Here is a 14683-nt window from a genome sequence, read left to right on the forward strand (position 1 = left end):
TGCCGCTCTGTGTACTCTGATAACAAGCATTTCACTCTCTTTCCTGTTTCTTCAGGTCAATGAGATTTACCATGATGAATCCTTGGGTGCCCATGTGAATGTGGTTCTGGTGCGCATCATCATGCTGGGTTATGGGAAGGTAAGTTTGAGAATGCTTTATTACCTTCATTTCAATAATATATGACTGCATATCATACACATGGCTGCTAATACTGAACAAGAAGAATCTTATAGATGTGGTGTCCCATTTGTTTAATACTATCAAGGTGGGATTCAAACTAATTTTCAATCCTAGCACCCCAATATGCTCCTTAATTGCATTGGATTTTTTATTCTTAAAATCATGTGTGTCTTTGGCAGTGGTAAAACCCAACGTTTCCCATAGTAAAAGCACAGCAAAAGTATAATAAACTATAGTGAAAGCATGGTAAAGCCCAGAGAGGGTAAACCACGGTCAACAATGGTAAATGCATAGTATAACCATGGGGAAAACTGCAGAATTACTGTGCATATTTACTGTAGCAAACTTTTAGAAGGGCAGGCACCTCAGAGTTTCACAAAAGCTGCAGCACATATTAAAAAAACACCCCCCACTCCAAAATAATGAATAATTTCTCAACAGTTAGTCAATCATAGCAAGAATTAAGAAAGAAAACCTCTGAATGAGTGAGCCGTTAGAACCATAGTGCCAATTCTTCTAAGCTTTATACTGTAGGTGTTTGCTGGAAATCTTCACAGTACAATACAGCTATTAGGAAAAGGTGTTCAGTCAGCTCACAGAATAGCAGTGCAGTGTCAGACTGTGTCCCAGCTAACCCTACTGGGGTAGCGTATACATCTACTGGACTATAGCAGGTCTGCTCTGTGGTAAAGCAGAGTGCACAGAGCACACCGTGCAGCAGAACCGGTGATTCCTTATTGTGACTCCTAGCAGCCCTGGAGAGCCAATGCACTGAAAACAAATACCCTTTATGAATTAAATTAAGAGAAATGAGGATCGTGCCACATCTGAGACTTTAATTACTGAACAATCCCCAACCACCGCAGACGGCTCAATTGAACAGACTAGAACGTTTCTAAGCACTGTGAAGAATACTGCCTGAAGCAGTCACCTCTGGGCTCTCTGTCGATCACTGGAAATTAATTTGACAATGACACTCTCAGCTAGCTGGTTTCTAATTAGCTGTGGAAGACCTGTTGCACCTTTACATTGTTTCTACAGTTTTTATTTGACTCCACGCACATCTTTTCCATTACATGCCTCGGACCCAAGAGTCTTAATTATGATCGCTGCATTAAAGTAATCTGCTACTCATTGCAAGCACTGTACATAATAACAACAGACCTGTTCTCTGAGTTTCACAGCACATTGTCTGTGCTGGCATACACTGTGTCCTGCAAGGCTGGAGCACCACCTAGTGCTTTGATTTTGAAAGCACTGAATATTTTGACAGGGGCTCTGAGGGGAATCTGCATTAAAGTTCACAAATTGGTTGATTCTGGTGGAGAGTACAAGTAAATGTATTACATTTTCTGGGTGTACAGCATAGCAGCGCTGAGTTATAAACATATTGAGAATGTACCTGAGACAAGGGAAATTGAAGATTGTTTACTTTTAATGTGTTTAATTTTCTTTTATTTATGTTATTTTATTGAATTTATATTTTTATTGTCCATTCTATATTGTGGCAAGGTGGGGGAATGGAGAGAGAAAAAGGGTGTGTGTATGCACGGGTGTAAGTGTTGGTTGGAAAGAAAAGAGGTATCTTGCCTGGAATGTGGCTGATGCATAATTGGGTAATTGCCTATCAATTAACCTTCAGCCACATGGCATAAAAGCAGGCCTGTGTTCTCGGAGAGGATGAGGATGAGAATGAGAATGAGAATGAGAAAATATAGTTAGAACAGAAGAAAAGTATAGTTTAGCACTCCATGTGGAGTACATAATGTACACAATGCAGGGGTGGGAGTGTTGCTTGCCAGTCTGTCCGGGTTCACCAATCCTGGACATGCATTTGCAACCCTAGAATGCTGGCAGGAGATTGGTGAAGGCGGATGGATGATGTGGTTTAACGTCAATAGATAAATAGGAGTGCATGCCAGAGAGCGAGCGGAGTTGGGGAGCGAGTTGTGAGAGAAGAAGACGAAAACAAGCAGTGAGTGAAAGAGTGAGAGACTGGGATTTAGCACAGGGAAATAGGTTTTTATTATTTTGGTTTGCTTTGGTGTGGTCCACGGCGGACAGTGGTCTTTTATTTTGTATTTGTCCTGTGCTAATAAACCGCTGAATTCGAGCATGAAACTACAGCCTCTGTGGCCTGCTTTCGTTTTACACGCGACGCTACAGTACGTATATAACATGTTTAACTGGTAATAGCTGATCTATTTTTTTTTTTGGGCTTTTTGTACATAATATATTTTTGATTAGATGACAATAAAAAGAATATAACAAGTTAAAGGGTACATGAGGACCACTTTTTTTATTTTATTGTGTTACATGTTCCCATGTGTTGCTACTGTTTTTACATGTTTACGTATGGTGAGTGTATTGTGTTAATTTTTTTTTTACATATTGACCACTTTTTTAAACTTTTAAATAGCATTCCCTGCCTCAAGATGGCTTCACAAGTACCCGCATTGACCTCTCAGAACTACATTTCCCATCATCCTTCTGCTCACTTATGTAACTGAGATGGATTTACCAGTGAGCAGGAGGATGATGGGAAATGTAGTTCTAATAATGCCGTGCCAAAATTGTAGCCTTAATCATGAATGTTCATTGAGTACTATAAGAAATTGAGAAAATCACAATAACCCAAGAGCCACTGAAGGGGTGGAATGAGTTGTTTATGGCTGTGCTCACTTGAAATGCTCACTCAGTCTTTGGAGTTGTCTGTTTATATAACAAGTACAGCATACAGAAAAGAATTTCAGAGAATTACTTTCCTTAGATTCAGCTCCGCACCTGCTCAGCAGCGTGGTCATTCTATCATTAGATTTTAATAAAAGCAAGATAGGTTCTAAAATGAGTTTAGGTATAACAAATATTCACTCAGCACAGCACTGAATATTTGTTCTAGATCTCCCAACACTTCTTGGTGCTGTATGCTTCAGCTTGTGTTCAGTGTTTTGAACTGTAGTTTCCACAGTCCTCCTTTCATATTGTATCCATAACGTTAAAGACTTAACCATAGGATGTTCACTAATACTCTTTCTTTTTAGCAGTACTGAATATCTTCCATATCTCCCAAAGACCTGGGATTTAATCAACCTAGCACATATTATGGCTGTCTGCTACCCACTAAAGCCTTGACTACTAGCATTAAGCTGCTTCAGGGCTTACCGAGCTGTTTGACAGGCTGAGCTTTGTGTGGTGTCAGAGATCTACATGTAGGAATGGAAATGTGTAGAAAGGACCCATTTTTGTCCCACCAGTTTGGCCTGGATTTATTTTAAATGGTTTAAGAGCGAGGAACACCGTTTTTAAATCATGTAACTAACCGAAACTCATCACTAAGAAGTGTCCCTGTCTTTCGTTTCAGTCGATGAGTTTGATTGAAGTTGGAAACCCCTCCCAGAGCCTGGAGAATGTGTGCCGCTGGGCCTACTTACAGCAGAAGCCGGATGTCGGGCACGCAGAGTACCACGACCACGCCATATTCCTCACCAGGCAGGAGTTCGGGCCCTCTGGCATGCAAGGTATTGTACACAGAACTCTGGAGTCAACACAGCAAAGAAGTTTTTTCAGTAGCAACATATATTCTATAGCAGTGCTTCCCATCACTGGTCTGTTCTAGTCCAGGCTTTCCTGACCTATCAAGTCCTAAATTAGTTTCTCTTAGCTAGGACTAGGGTTGGGAACCCTTGTTCTATAGTAATATATGATATAAATATTGACTGGAATTGAGGGGTATAGTGGGAACATATTGTCATGGGGGATCTGGGATCTGACAAGGGATTGTATAAGGATGACACTATATCAACAAGAGGGGACAATATGTTACTACAGAACAGTGGTTCCCAACTCTGGCACTAGCTAAGGGAAATGAAAGCTTTTTATCTGACCAGTTTCCAGACAGCAGTGCAGGCATTTAGTTCCTGTTCAAGTATGAAATGTAACCATTACCGTATGGGTATTTACCTCCTAAAGACCTGAAAACCTGAATAAGATACCAAAGCTGCTCGCAGAGCCATCTGCAGGCCTGGTTCAACAGCAGGGTTTCTCAGCCCACGCTGAACTGCAACCACCTATTGACAGTGTCTCATCACTGTCTAAAGGCACTCTTTTTGTGGAAACAGCCTGCCCATCTACGTCTCGCCATAGCGATTGGCAGTCACCAGAAGAGAGGTGATCACCATGGATGCGTCCAGCCGGGGCGCTGTGTGGAATGGCAGGGGGGCGCAAGGTGTGTGGAACCCCCCTTGGCAGGGTCAACATATCAATGTTTTAGAGCTACAGGCAGTTTACCTGGCCTTGCAGAATTTTTTGCAGGAGGTTTGAGGGAGACATGTGCTTGTCCATACAGACAACACAACAGTGGTGGCCTACATCGACCACCAGGGTGGCCTCAGTTTGCTGGGCACACGAGAACCTCCTCTGACTACAGAGAGTACATTTACCCAGGGTGACAAACTGGGCTGTGGACCTCCTGTCAAGAAGAGTCCCCTGTGCCTCCATGTTAAAGGTCTATCTGGCAGCTATTTCAGCTTGCCATATCAAAATTGACTCGGTCTCCTGAGGAGCTCACTTCCTGGTGGGACAATTTTTTAAAGGGTCTTGGAGGCTTTGACAACCTATGAAGGACATTGTTTCTTGCTGGAGGCTAAACGTGGTGCATAATGCACTCATGAAGCCTCCATTTGAGCCCATGGATTCAGCTGATCTGAAATTCTTATCGCTTATCTTGCTTGCTTTCACCTTTGCAAAGCAGGTGTGTGAGAAGCAGGCATTCTCCATAGCAAAAGTCTGCTTAATTTTTACAGAAGCCAGGACAAAGGTTACTCTCTGTACCAATCCTGCCTTTTTGCCGAAGACAATCTCAGCATTCCATGTCAACCAGTCTGTGGAATTTGAGGCTTTCCATCCACCTCCCTTCCAGTCTGACAGAGCGGCAGCTCCATACGCTCTGCCCAGTATGGGCCCTGGCGTACTACGCTGACAGGACAGAAAGTTGAAGGCAGTCCATCCTATTTTTTGTCTAGCCCTGTCTAAGCAGTGGCTGTCCAAGTGGACACAGTCAGGACTGCCTATGAGCTGGGCAACTTGCCCCCTCCAGAAAAGCTCATTGCCCATTCCACCAGGGGCATGGCAACTTTGTGGGCCTTATTCCAGGGTGCATCTGTCAAGGACATTTGCAATGTAGCAGTGTGGGCTACTCCCCATACCTTCACTAGGTTCTACAGACAATGTTGTGGATCCTCAACACCCTGATTATGGAACTAGAGTGTTAAGGGCAGCTTCTCAGTCGACCCTTACAACACAGGCATAGAGGTGAGCTTCTCCCTCAGTTTTTTCACTCTAGCTACTGGGGTTCCATATGGAAACGTACAGGGCAGCCTCTCGGCTTAGCAGTCGTTCTGCAATCTTGCCCTTGCGACGGCTTTGGCACACTCACCCATACAGTAATGGTTAAATGTCGTACTTGAAAAGGAACATTAGGTTATTATCATAACCCTGATTCCCTGAAATAAAAAAATAACCATTAATCTTCAAGGTCGCTGCGTCCATGATAGCAGCAGGCTTGAAGGAAAAATAACGCTGAGATCTGTGAGCACAATATTTTTATGCCCTCGGGTGCCCTCGGGTGACTGCGTCACAGGCTCTGCGAGCAGCTTTGCTATATCTTATTCAGGTTTCAGGTCTCTATGAGGTAAATACCCATAAGGTAATGGTTACATTTCTATTTCAGGGAACTAGGGATATGATTTCCATTACACGAGAGTAGATGTTAAAACTTCATGCTGATTTGATAATAACCTAACATTTTTCTTGGCTTATTTTAACAATTCAAAACTGATATTGCACATATTAAATACTGTTTATACAAGAACAACAACAATGTTATGAACTTTTGAGGTGTTTGCGTTTCAATACCAAGGAACCTTAATTTGAAATATTAATACTAAAAAAAGGTGGTCTGTACTCCAAATTGCTTTGTAAACACACCATATAATTCACCCAAATATGTCCTTAACTCTAATATCTAAACAAACACATTTCTGCTCTAATATTTTAATTGTAGGCTTTTTTCTCCAACCATTTAAAAAAGCAACAGTATTACTGTAAAAGACATATACTATATGATAAAATGACTTGTCAGGGATACTGACAGTTGACACCTCATCAAACTAACGGAGACTCAGTAAGCCATCTCAGTTTGCTCTCTGTGTTGCATGTATGTATTGTTGCTCTGCGTGCCCTCCCTGTGTGTGCCCAGGCTACGCCCCCGTGACTGGCATGTGCCACCCTGTCCGGAGCTGCACTCTGAACCACGAGGATGGCTTCTCCTCTGCGTTCGTCGTGGCTCACGAAACAGGCCATGTGTAAGTACCTTCCAGTACCTTTTAATAGAAGCTGCATCAAGCACTGTGATTGATAAAGCCCACAACAACACTTAAAAAATACTGTGATTCCAGTACATTACATACAAGTCATAAGTTGTAATAACCAATGCTTTTAACAAAAAAGCCCAGCTACATCTATTTTACCCGTTTGCAATTCCCCAATTTGAATGGCCCGACTTACTGCCGCCCACCTTCCAGTCAAAAAGTGGGCTGAAGATGCCACTTTCATTCCCAAAGTTAAGCCAATCACCTCTGTTCACATGTAACACATGTCAATCGAAAGCATATTGGACTATCTGTCATCTCCTGGTCGATTTGACTATATAGCAATACCCATGTTTGGAATTGTTGCATGACTTGCCCAGTGTAGGACTGCTGAAGGCGTGAGTCTGTAACACCTTTAACACAGTGTCTTCTTGTCAGGCTGGGCATGGAGCACGACGGGCAGGGGAACCGCTGCGGGGACGAGGTGCGCATGGGCAGCATAATGGCTCCCCTGGTCCAGGCAGCTTTCCATCGCTTCCACTGGTCTCGCTGCAGCCAGCAGGAGCTCATCCGATACCTGCAGTGAGTCACCATCTTTGTCCTGGACCTGGATTCAATCAAAACCCTGGCGGTGCCATTAAGCACTTTACTGTGCAGCATCCACCCTTCATTAAGCACTTTACTCTGTAGCATCCACCCTCATTTATTAACTAGGACTGGAATGGTTTGCAGTGCAACACCATCGCTCAGTTATTACATCTGTTTGCTGGTCTTGCTTTGAGATAGTCACTTTCATGGTCATCCCACATGTTTGCGATATGTGTTTCTTTTTCAATTGCACATTTGAGACTTCTGTAAGCAGGCCTGACTTGGTATATATACCGATGTAAGATACAGTATGTGTTATAAAAGTATGTAGCTGTAGTAGCTGCTCTTTATTGTTGCATTCCCTGTTATTGCTGGCCTTGAACATAATCTACAATTAAAACATTTAAAAACATGTGTTTTGCTTTAATAGATAACTTGTGTGCTTCTCTTTCAGTGCCTATGATTGTCTCCGTGATGACCCCTTTCACCACGACTGGCCATCCCTCCCCCAGCTGCCGGGCATTCATTACTCCATGAACGAGCAGTGCCGCTTCGACTTTGGCATCGGATACATGATGTGCACTGCAGTGAGTGAGGGGGCCACTGGGACAGGGGCTTGGAATTGTACCCTAGCAAACTCTACTGGACTTCAGTGGGTTATACACAGCTACAGGGGAAGGAATCTTCCAAAGCAGTGAAAACAGTAAAATCGTTTATATGACTTTACCAATTAAGAAACCTCCTAAAAAGATACAATACAACCCATTTGCCTGTAAATACATAACATACAGTACTGAATTGTTCTGTAAATGCCCGAGATTATATGACAGCTAGGTAGAGGAGCACAACACACAACAAGACAGATTAGAACATTCGCTTGGCTTTTTTGGAGGGTGGAGTTGGATGATTTCCTCGTCACTCAAGACCTCTACCTTCTGAGGGGCATCAGTCTAAACTACCTAACATCCCATGGAGGGCATGGGGCTGACTAAGTGTTATCAGAAGAGGACAGAGATACATTTGTGTAAGAGTAGAATAATGCAAGTATTTTTAAAAAACAACAAGTGGCAGAAATGTTGTAAGAAATGACCTAGTCCTCCATGGGATGTTAGGCCATGTAGGCTGATGGCCCTCAGAAAGCAGACTCCACCCTCCAAAAAAGCCAAGTGAATTCTCTCCTCCGATTCTTAGTAATAATACATGTAGTTTTGCTGCCCCCTGCCCAAAAAAATTCTGAGGTTTAAAATGAATTGTATTATTTGTATTAATTGTATTTGTTGTACGATTTTTTTTAAATTCTATTTTCCGATGTTAATCTCAACACTTCTTGTTAAAAATAAACACTGCTAGTTCTACAATATCTGTCTGTTATGTCATTATGTAGTGTATTATAACAAATAATTACACCAAACTGGACCTGTCAGGCTGTAATTCTAAATCAAATGCTAGCGCTCTCGTCAGTTATGCCACCAGAAACCCTGGACTCTTATTATGAACAGTTGGGTGTGCATCATTCCTAATTTAAAATACCAACGTTTATAGGAAAATTAAAGTTACCATGTATTTACCAATAATAGTAATAGTTATAACGATGATGGATGATAAATGATGATGATGATGGTGGTGGTAATGATGATGATGGTGGTGATGGTGGTGGTGGTGGGTGATGATGATGATGGTGGTGATGGTGGTGGTGGTGGCGGTGGGTGATGATGATGATGGTGGTGGTGATGATGGTGATGATGATGATGATAATGATGGTGGTGGTGGTGATGATGATGGTGGTGGTGGTGGTGATGGTGATGGTGATGGTGATGATGATGATAATGATGATGGTGGTAGTGATGATGATCGTGGTGGTGATGATGGTGGTGATGGTAGTGATGATGATGATGATGGTGGTGGTAATGATGATGATGGTGGTGATGGTGGTGGTGGTGGGTGATGATGATGATGGTGGTGGTGATGATGGTGATGATGATGATGATAATGATGGTGGTGGTGGTGATGATGATGATGATAATGATGATGGTGGTGATGATAATGATGGTGATGGTGATGGTGATGATGATGATAATGATGATGGTGGTAGTGATGATGATGATGGTGGTGATGATGGTGGTGATGGTAGTGATGATGATGATGGTGGTGGTGGTGGTGATGATGATGATGATGATGATGATGGTGTATTCTTTATTGTTTCAGTTCCGCACATTTGATCCGTGTAAGCAGCTCTGGTGTAGTCATCCAGACAATCCGTACTTTTGTAAAACCAAGAAGGGCCCCCCTCTAGACGGGACAGTGTGTGCCTCTGGGAAGGTGAGTTTAAAATTAGTGGCCTGGAATTTATTAAGCTTTTAAAAAAGTTTACAGCCGTATACCATAAAAGTGTAGGTTTCTGGTTTAGAGTACTTACTTCTTACATTTTGAAGCTTTTTATTACAGACCTCTCCTTTTTTGTGATGTTTAAGATCCTTCTGGATGTTGTTTGTGCCATTTTCCTTTTTTGTACTCCAGGGGTAGACTGTATTGGCCAGGGTGCACCTCTCTCACCCTGCAGTAACATGAGGCTCCTCTCTTTCAGCACTGCTTTAAAGGGCACTGTGTTGACCAGGGTGCACCTCTCTCACCCTGCAGTAACATGATGCTCCTCTCTTTCAGCACTGCTTTAAAGGGCACTGTGTTGACCAGGGTGCACCTCTCTCACCCTGCAGTAACATGAGGCTCCTCTCTTTCAGTGCTGTTTTAATGGGCACTGTATTGACCAGGGTGCACCTCTCTCACCCTGCAGTAACATGAGGCTCCTCTCTTTCAGTGCTGTTTTAATGGGCACTGTATTGACCAGGGTGCACCTCTCTCACCCTGCAGTAACATGAGGCTCCTCTCTTTCAGCGCTGCTTTAAAGGGCACTGTATTGACCAGGGTGCACCTCTCTCACCCTGCAGTAACATGGGACTCCTCTCTTTCAGCACTGCTTTAAAGGGCACTGTATTGACCAGGGTGCACCTCTCTCACCCTGCAGTAACATGAGGCTCCTCTCTTTCAGTGCTGTTTTAATGGGCACTGTATTGACCTGGGTGCACCTCTCTCATCCTGCAGTAACATGAGGCTCCTCTCTTTCAGCACTGCTTTAAAGGGCACTGTATTGACCAGGGTGCACCTCTCTCACCCTGCAGTAACATGAGGCTCCTCTCTTTCAGCACTGCTTTAAAGGGCACTGTATTGACCTGGGTGCACCTCTCTCATCCTGCAGTAACTTGAGGCTCCTCTCTTTCAGCACTGTTTTAAAGGGCACTGTATCTGGCTGACCCCCGACATCCTGAAGCAGGATGGGAACTGGGGACCCTGGAGCAAGTTTGGCTCCTGTTCCAGAACATGTGGGAGCGGGGTGCGCTTCAGAACTCGCCAGTGTGATAACCCTCTGTGAGTAAGCAGGCTTCCTGTGTCTGATTGCTGTTGGAGAGCTCCAAGTCCCTCAGCCAATCAAAATTGAGTATCTGCTATTAAAATCTGATTCTGTATCTGCTCTTTAAATCTGATTTCATAGACGCTGGAAACCACGACCAGCTCAGTGATATATTGCAGATCAATACTTTCAAAAGGTTGCTTGTTGTCTTGCCAGTCCAGTGTCTGTCAGAAGCACGTTATTCTTGATTAATGTACCAGATGCAGTGAGTGCAGTGAGAATACATTCAATAAAAGAAGGACAATACATATGATTTATTTATTGTTGTTTTACACATCTTCACTGTCTGTTTTCTAAGAAAGTCAGCCTTTAGCTGTGGCTGCACATTTCAGTGTGTGACGTTATCTTTATGAAACAATACATTTCTGTTAGTTTACCATTTCATCGTGGTTTTACAGCCTTCTATAAAATGTAATGCTCCTGTGAGCAATGGCAGTGCTAACCTTTGATTTCCTTGCAGCCCTGCCAATGGTGGCCGCACCTGCTATGGCCCAAGTTACGAGTTCCAGCTGTGTAACACGCAGGAATGCCTCAAACTGTTTGAAGACTTCAGAGAGGATCAGTGCAAGCAATGGGATCCTTTCTTTGAGTACCAGAACTCCAAGCACCACTGGCTGCCTTATGAGCACTCTGACCGTAAGTACAGAAAGCAGGAGCCAGTATCTGGTGACAGGCCGCGGAAAAACCCTATAGTGGTGGTAAGTAAGCGTGATTTAGGCAGCATAGACCAAAAGACATATTGAGATCCTGTGACTTACTGATTTCCAGATGATAACGACCTATTGGCTTTATATCTGTATGCTGTATTACCTTTTTACATTGTTTAACCCATTGTAAGTTGCCACAGAGTTGCCAGTGTAAAGTTTGTGAATTAAGGTAATAATTGTATGAACTACTTTGTTACGCTAAAAGGATGAGACCAGAGCATGTTTAAAATGTTAACAATGTTTACGATTTATTAATTCCAAATACCCACATTACATTCTACATTGAACATTATTATTTAGATACAATACGTGCCTCTAATATTAACAGAGATAGGCAATTGATCAGATTGCCTGAATTCCAGGAGAGAGACTGATTCACCGATGGTCCACGATGATCCTGGCAGTATTAGAGGCGTCTCTGTCTGTGTCACCTCCAAACCATCTTTGTTATCTTACTAATTATCAATAGAATTTAGCTCTAGCTGTTACTCCATTCAAGTGCAACCGACCACTAACCAATCTCTTTTACAAGGTTACCCATGGTTAAATATTTTCCATATTTCATTCCATACATTTTTGCACATGCTTTATCTCTCCAATCATTTTAACCGATACATTTTCCTCTCATATGAAATTTACAATACATTTTCATCCTGTACTATGGCTTTTCAAGGTACGGACACTCTGAGATAGTGTCTTTACAGCTGGTCCACAGCTTTATTCTGTGATTCTCTCAATAGCGCATATGATAGCGTAGCTGGACCGTCAAGACTGACTAGCGGCTTGATGACCAGACGCAGGAGGCAGGAAATTGCAGTTTAAGTGCTTTCCACACAGAGTTAAACAGCAAAATATACAAATGAAAGCTACATCCAAGCTTTGCTGTCTCGGTGCTGCTCACAACCCGAGCACAGCCTGCTGCTCCGGCATGCGTTCCTAACCGAGCCCCCAAACAAAGGAAGTGGTTTCTTTTCTGCATGTGGTCGCACTCAAATTGGCAAGCAGTTATCCAATTTGAGCCTGACCACATTCTGCACATGCTTTTTGTAGGGATGGGATTTTAACCCCATCCCTGCCAGACTAATTTAAATTTATACAATTTTATTTACAAATACACAAAACACACCCCATTTCACACGTGTTCACATGTACAGGGCCTTAGCCCTGCCGCAGTGCAGCAGTATTTAATTGTTTCTCTGGGTAAGAAAGTGTTTATACTGTACCTTCACATTCCATCTATGCCCTCTCTGCCCCCCAGCAAAAGAGAGATGCCAGCTGTACTGCCAGTCGAAGGAGACGCGCGACATTGTGTACATGAAGAGGATGGCACACGACGGGACACGCTGCTCCTATAAAGACCCCTACAGCATCTGTGTTCGAGGTGAATGTGTGGTGAGTGGCAGTCTGCTCAAGTTAGAAAGATACATAAAACATACATAAAACAAAATGTCAGCTAATTTTATCAAACTTCTAGTGATCCCCAACTTTAATAAGGTAATACAATAGGCATCACGATGGTCCTAATGGGCTATATAGGTGGAGCATTTATTCCTACCAACCATATATTATATGTATTTATTATTCAGTGTTATTTAACACGTAAAGATACTGTTATGTTTATCGTGTATCACAACCATTAATATAGTACACAGCAACCACCTGGCTAATGTAACAGAGAGGAAGATGGAACTGGACCAGCAACCCCACACACCGCAAGCGAGTATCTTAATCACTATGCAAAAGAGTCAAGCTCGTCTGCATTGTGGTTATAGAGCTTTTAACACAACACTTTTCACCCTTTAACCTCGGCGATCCAGAGCCAGGCTGTTTTGTAGAGTGGTTATGCTCCATTGTGGTGTGCAAGGTTGCCAGTTTGTGCCCAGTCTCAACCCTGTTACACTAACCCAGGTACTGTATTGTCCAATGTGTCCAATTCCATTTACAGTTCTTTGCCAACTGTGGGTTGCTTGGTGATGTAATGTCTGAAGAGTAATCACGCAATGTGTTGTAAATAGTAAATAAGCAGGTGCCTGGTTTAGAAACAGACCAGTGGAATCTTAACTTCACTCACGCTGTTCCGGCCTCTGCAGAAAGTGGGCTGTGACAAGGTGATCGGCTCCCCGAAGCAGGAGGATAAGTGTGGCGTCTGTGGAGGAGACAACTCCCACTGCAAAGTCGTGAAGGGAACCTTCTCCAGAGTGCCCAAGAAACACGGTAAGGCTGTCAAATATAGATACAGTACAACGTGAGCTCTGATAAGACTCCAACAAGATGACCCTAGTTCACAGTCAGCGGCCAGAGGGCCTCACATGAGAAGCAGAGCATATGTTTTGGTTTTAATATTCGAAATTGTATGAAAATTAGGCCTATCACAATTAATATATCTGTGAAATATATATATCTGTGTAGTCAGGTATGTTATTTCAGAAAAATAATTGCCTCTTATGTTGCGTCACTCAAGGCTTCCTTAAGATGTTTGAAGTTCCACCTGGAGCAAGACACCTGTTCATTCAGGAAACAGACACCACTCAGCATATTCTAGGTAAGGCTTGAAAAAAAAAACCTTATGTATCAGATTTAAACTCCTGTCTTCATAGGTGAAAGGCAAGTGAGTTAACACAGTGTGCATCAATCTAAAATGTAAAAAAAACATTTGACAAGACCTTGATACACATGAAGTCCTGTGCAGTATATTGCATCACTGAGAAGCGTTTCTGAGCGTTTCTTTTTAAACCCTTACACAATACTTGCCCTGTTTTGACATATCCTTAAATGCTTTTAATCTGGTTGCATCGTTTATTACTGGATAACACTGGATTTTACAAAGATTATCATTTGACTTTTAGCTGTTAAGAACCAGGCTACAGGGAAGTTTATCCTGAACGGAGAGGGTGAATTTCCTGAATCCAGATCGTTCATTGAATCCGGAGTGGAGTGGGAGTATCACAATGACGATGACAAAGAGACCATACAGACCACCGGCCCGCTGAACTACGGGATTATGGTTATGGTAAATTGCTAGTAGTGTAGGCGGAAAAAAAAAATCAGTGTGAATGTTAAGAATCTCAAAAAGCTGCAGTTTTGCCCTCTCTTTAGTTCTAGTCCATATTCAGAAATCTTTCCTCTGCCAACTGGACATGTTTCCGGAAAGTTCCGACCAGATGGGATGTGGTTCACAAACATAACACACATGCAGAGGGCCTCACAACGACGTAGCATGGTCAAATGCAATCCCAACATCTATAGCAAGGTAGGAGTGTATGATAAAAGTTGAAGTGAAGATTATTAATGAGGACCCGAAACACTCCATACACTCCGATATTTACAGACCTCTTATCTGCCTGCAGTCACTCAGGATGCACATGGTGTTCTT

The 14683-nt window shown here is 42.8% G+C and overlaps 1 protein-coding gene across 1 annotated transcript in view; it reads left to right on the forward strand.

Moving 5' to 3' along the window:
- Positions 1-14683, forward strand: part of LOC131699416 (A disintegrin and metalloproteinase with thrombospondin motifs 2-like) — a 233400-nt gene that overhangs the window by 183957 nt on the left and 34760 nt on the right. The window contains exons 5-16 of the mRNA XM_058996040.1: positions 56-139; positions 3543-3699; positions 6438-6543; positions 6988-7131; positions 7592-7724; positions 9343-9456; positions 10415-10560; positions 11064-11239; positions 12569-12702; positions 13401-13524; positions 13772-13852; positions 14157-14320. Coding sequence (XP_058852023.1) covers positions 56-139; positions 3543-3699; positions 6438-6543; positions 6988-7131; positions 7592-7724; positions 9343-9456; positions 10415-10560; positions 11064-11239; positions 12569-12702; positions 13401-13524; positions 13772-13852; positions 14157-14320 — 1563 coding nt within the window. The remainder of the gene's footprint in view (positions 1-55; positions 140-3542; positions 3700-6437; positions 6544-6987; positions 7132-7591; positions 7725-9342; positions 9457-10414; positions 10561-11063; positions 11240-12568; positions 12703-13400; positions 13525-13771; positions 13853-14156; positions 14321-14683) is intronic.

This window comes from Acipenser ruthenus, chromosome 22 (assembly GCF_902713425.1).
Source record: "Acipenser ruthenus chromosome 22, fAciRut3.2 maternal haplotype, whole genome shotgun sequence".
Taxonomy (NCBI): Eukaryota; Metazoa; Chordata; class Actinopteri; order Acipenseriformes; family Acipenseridae; genus Acipenser; species Acipenser ruthenus.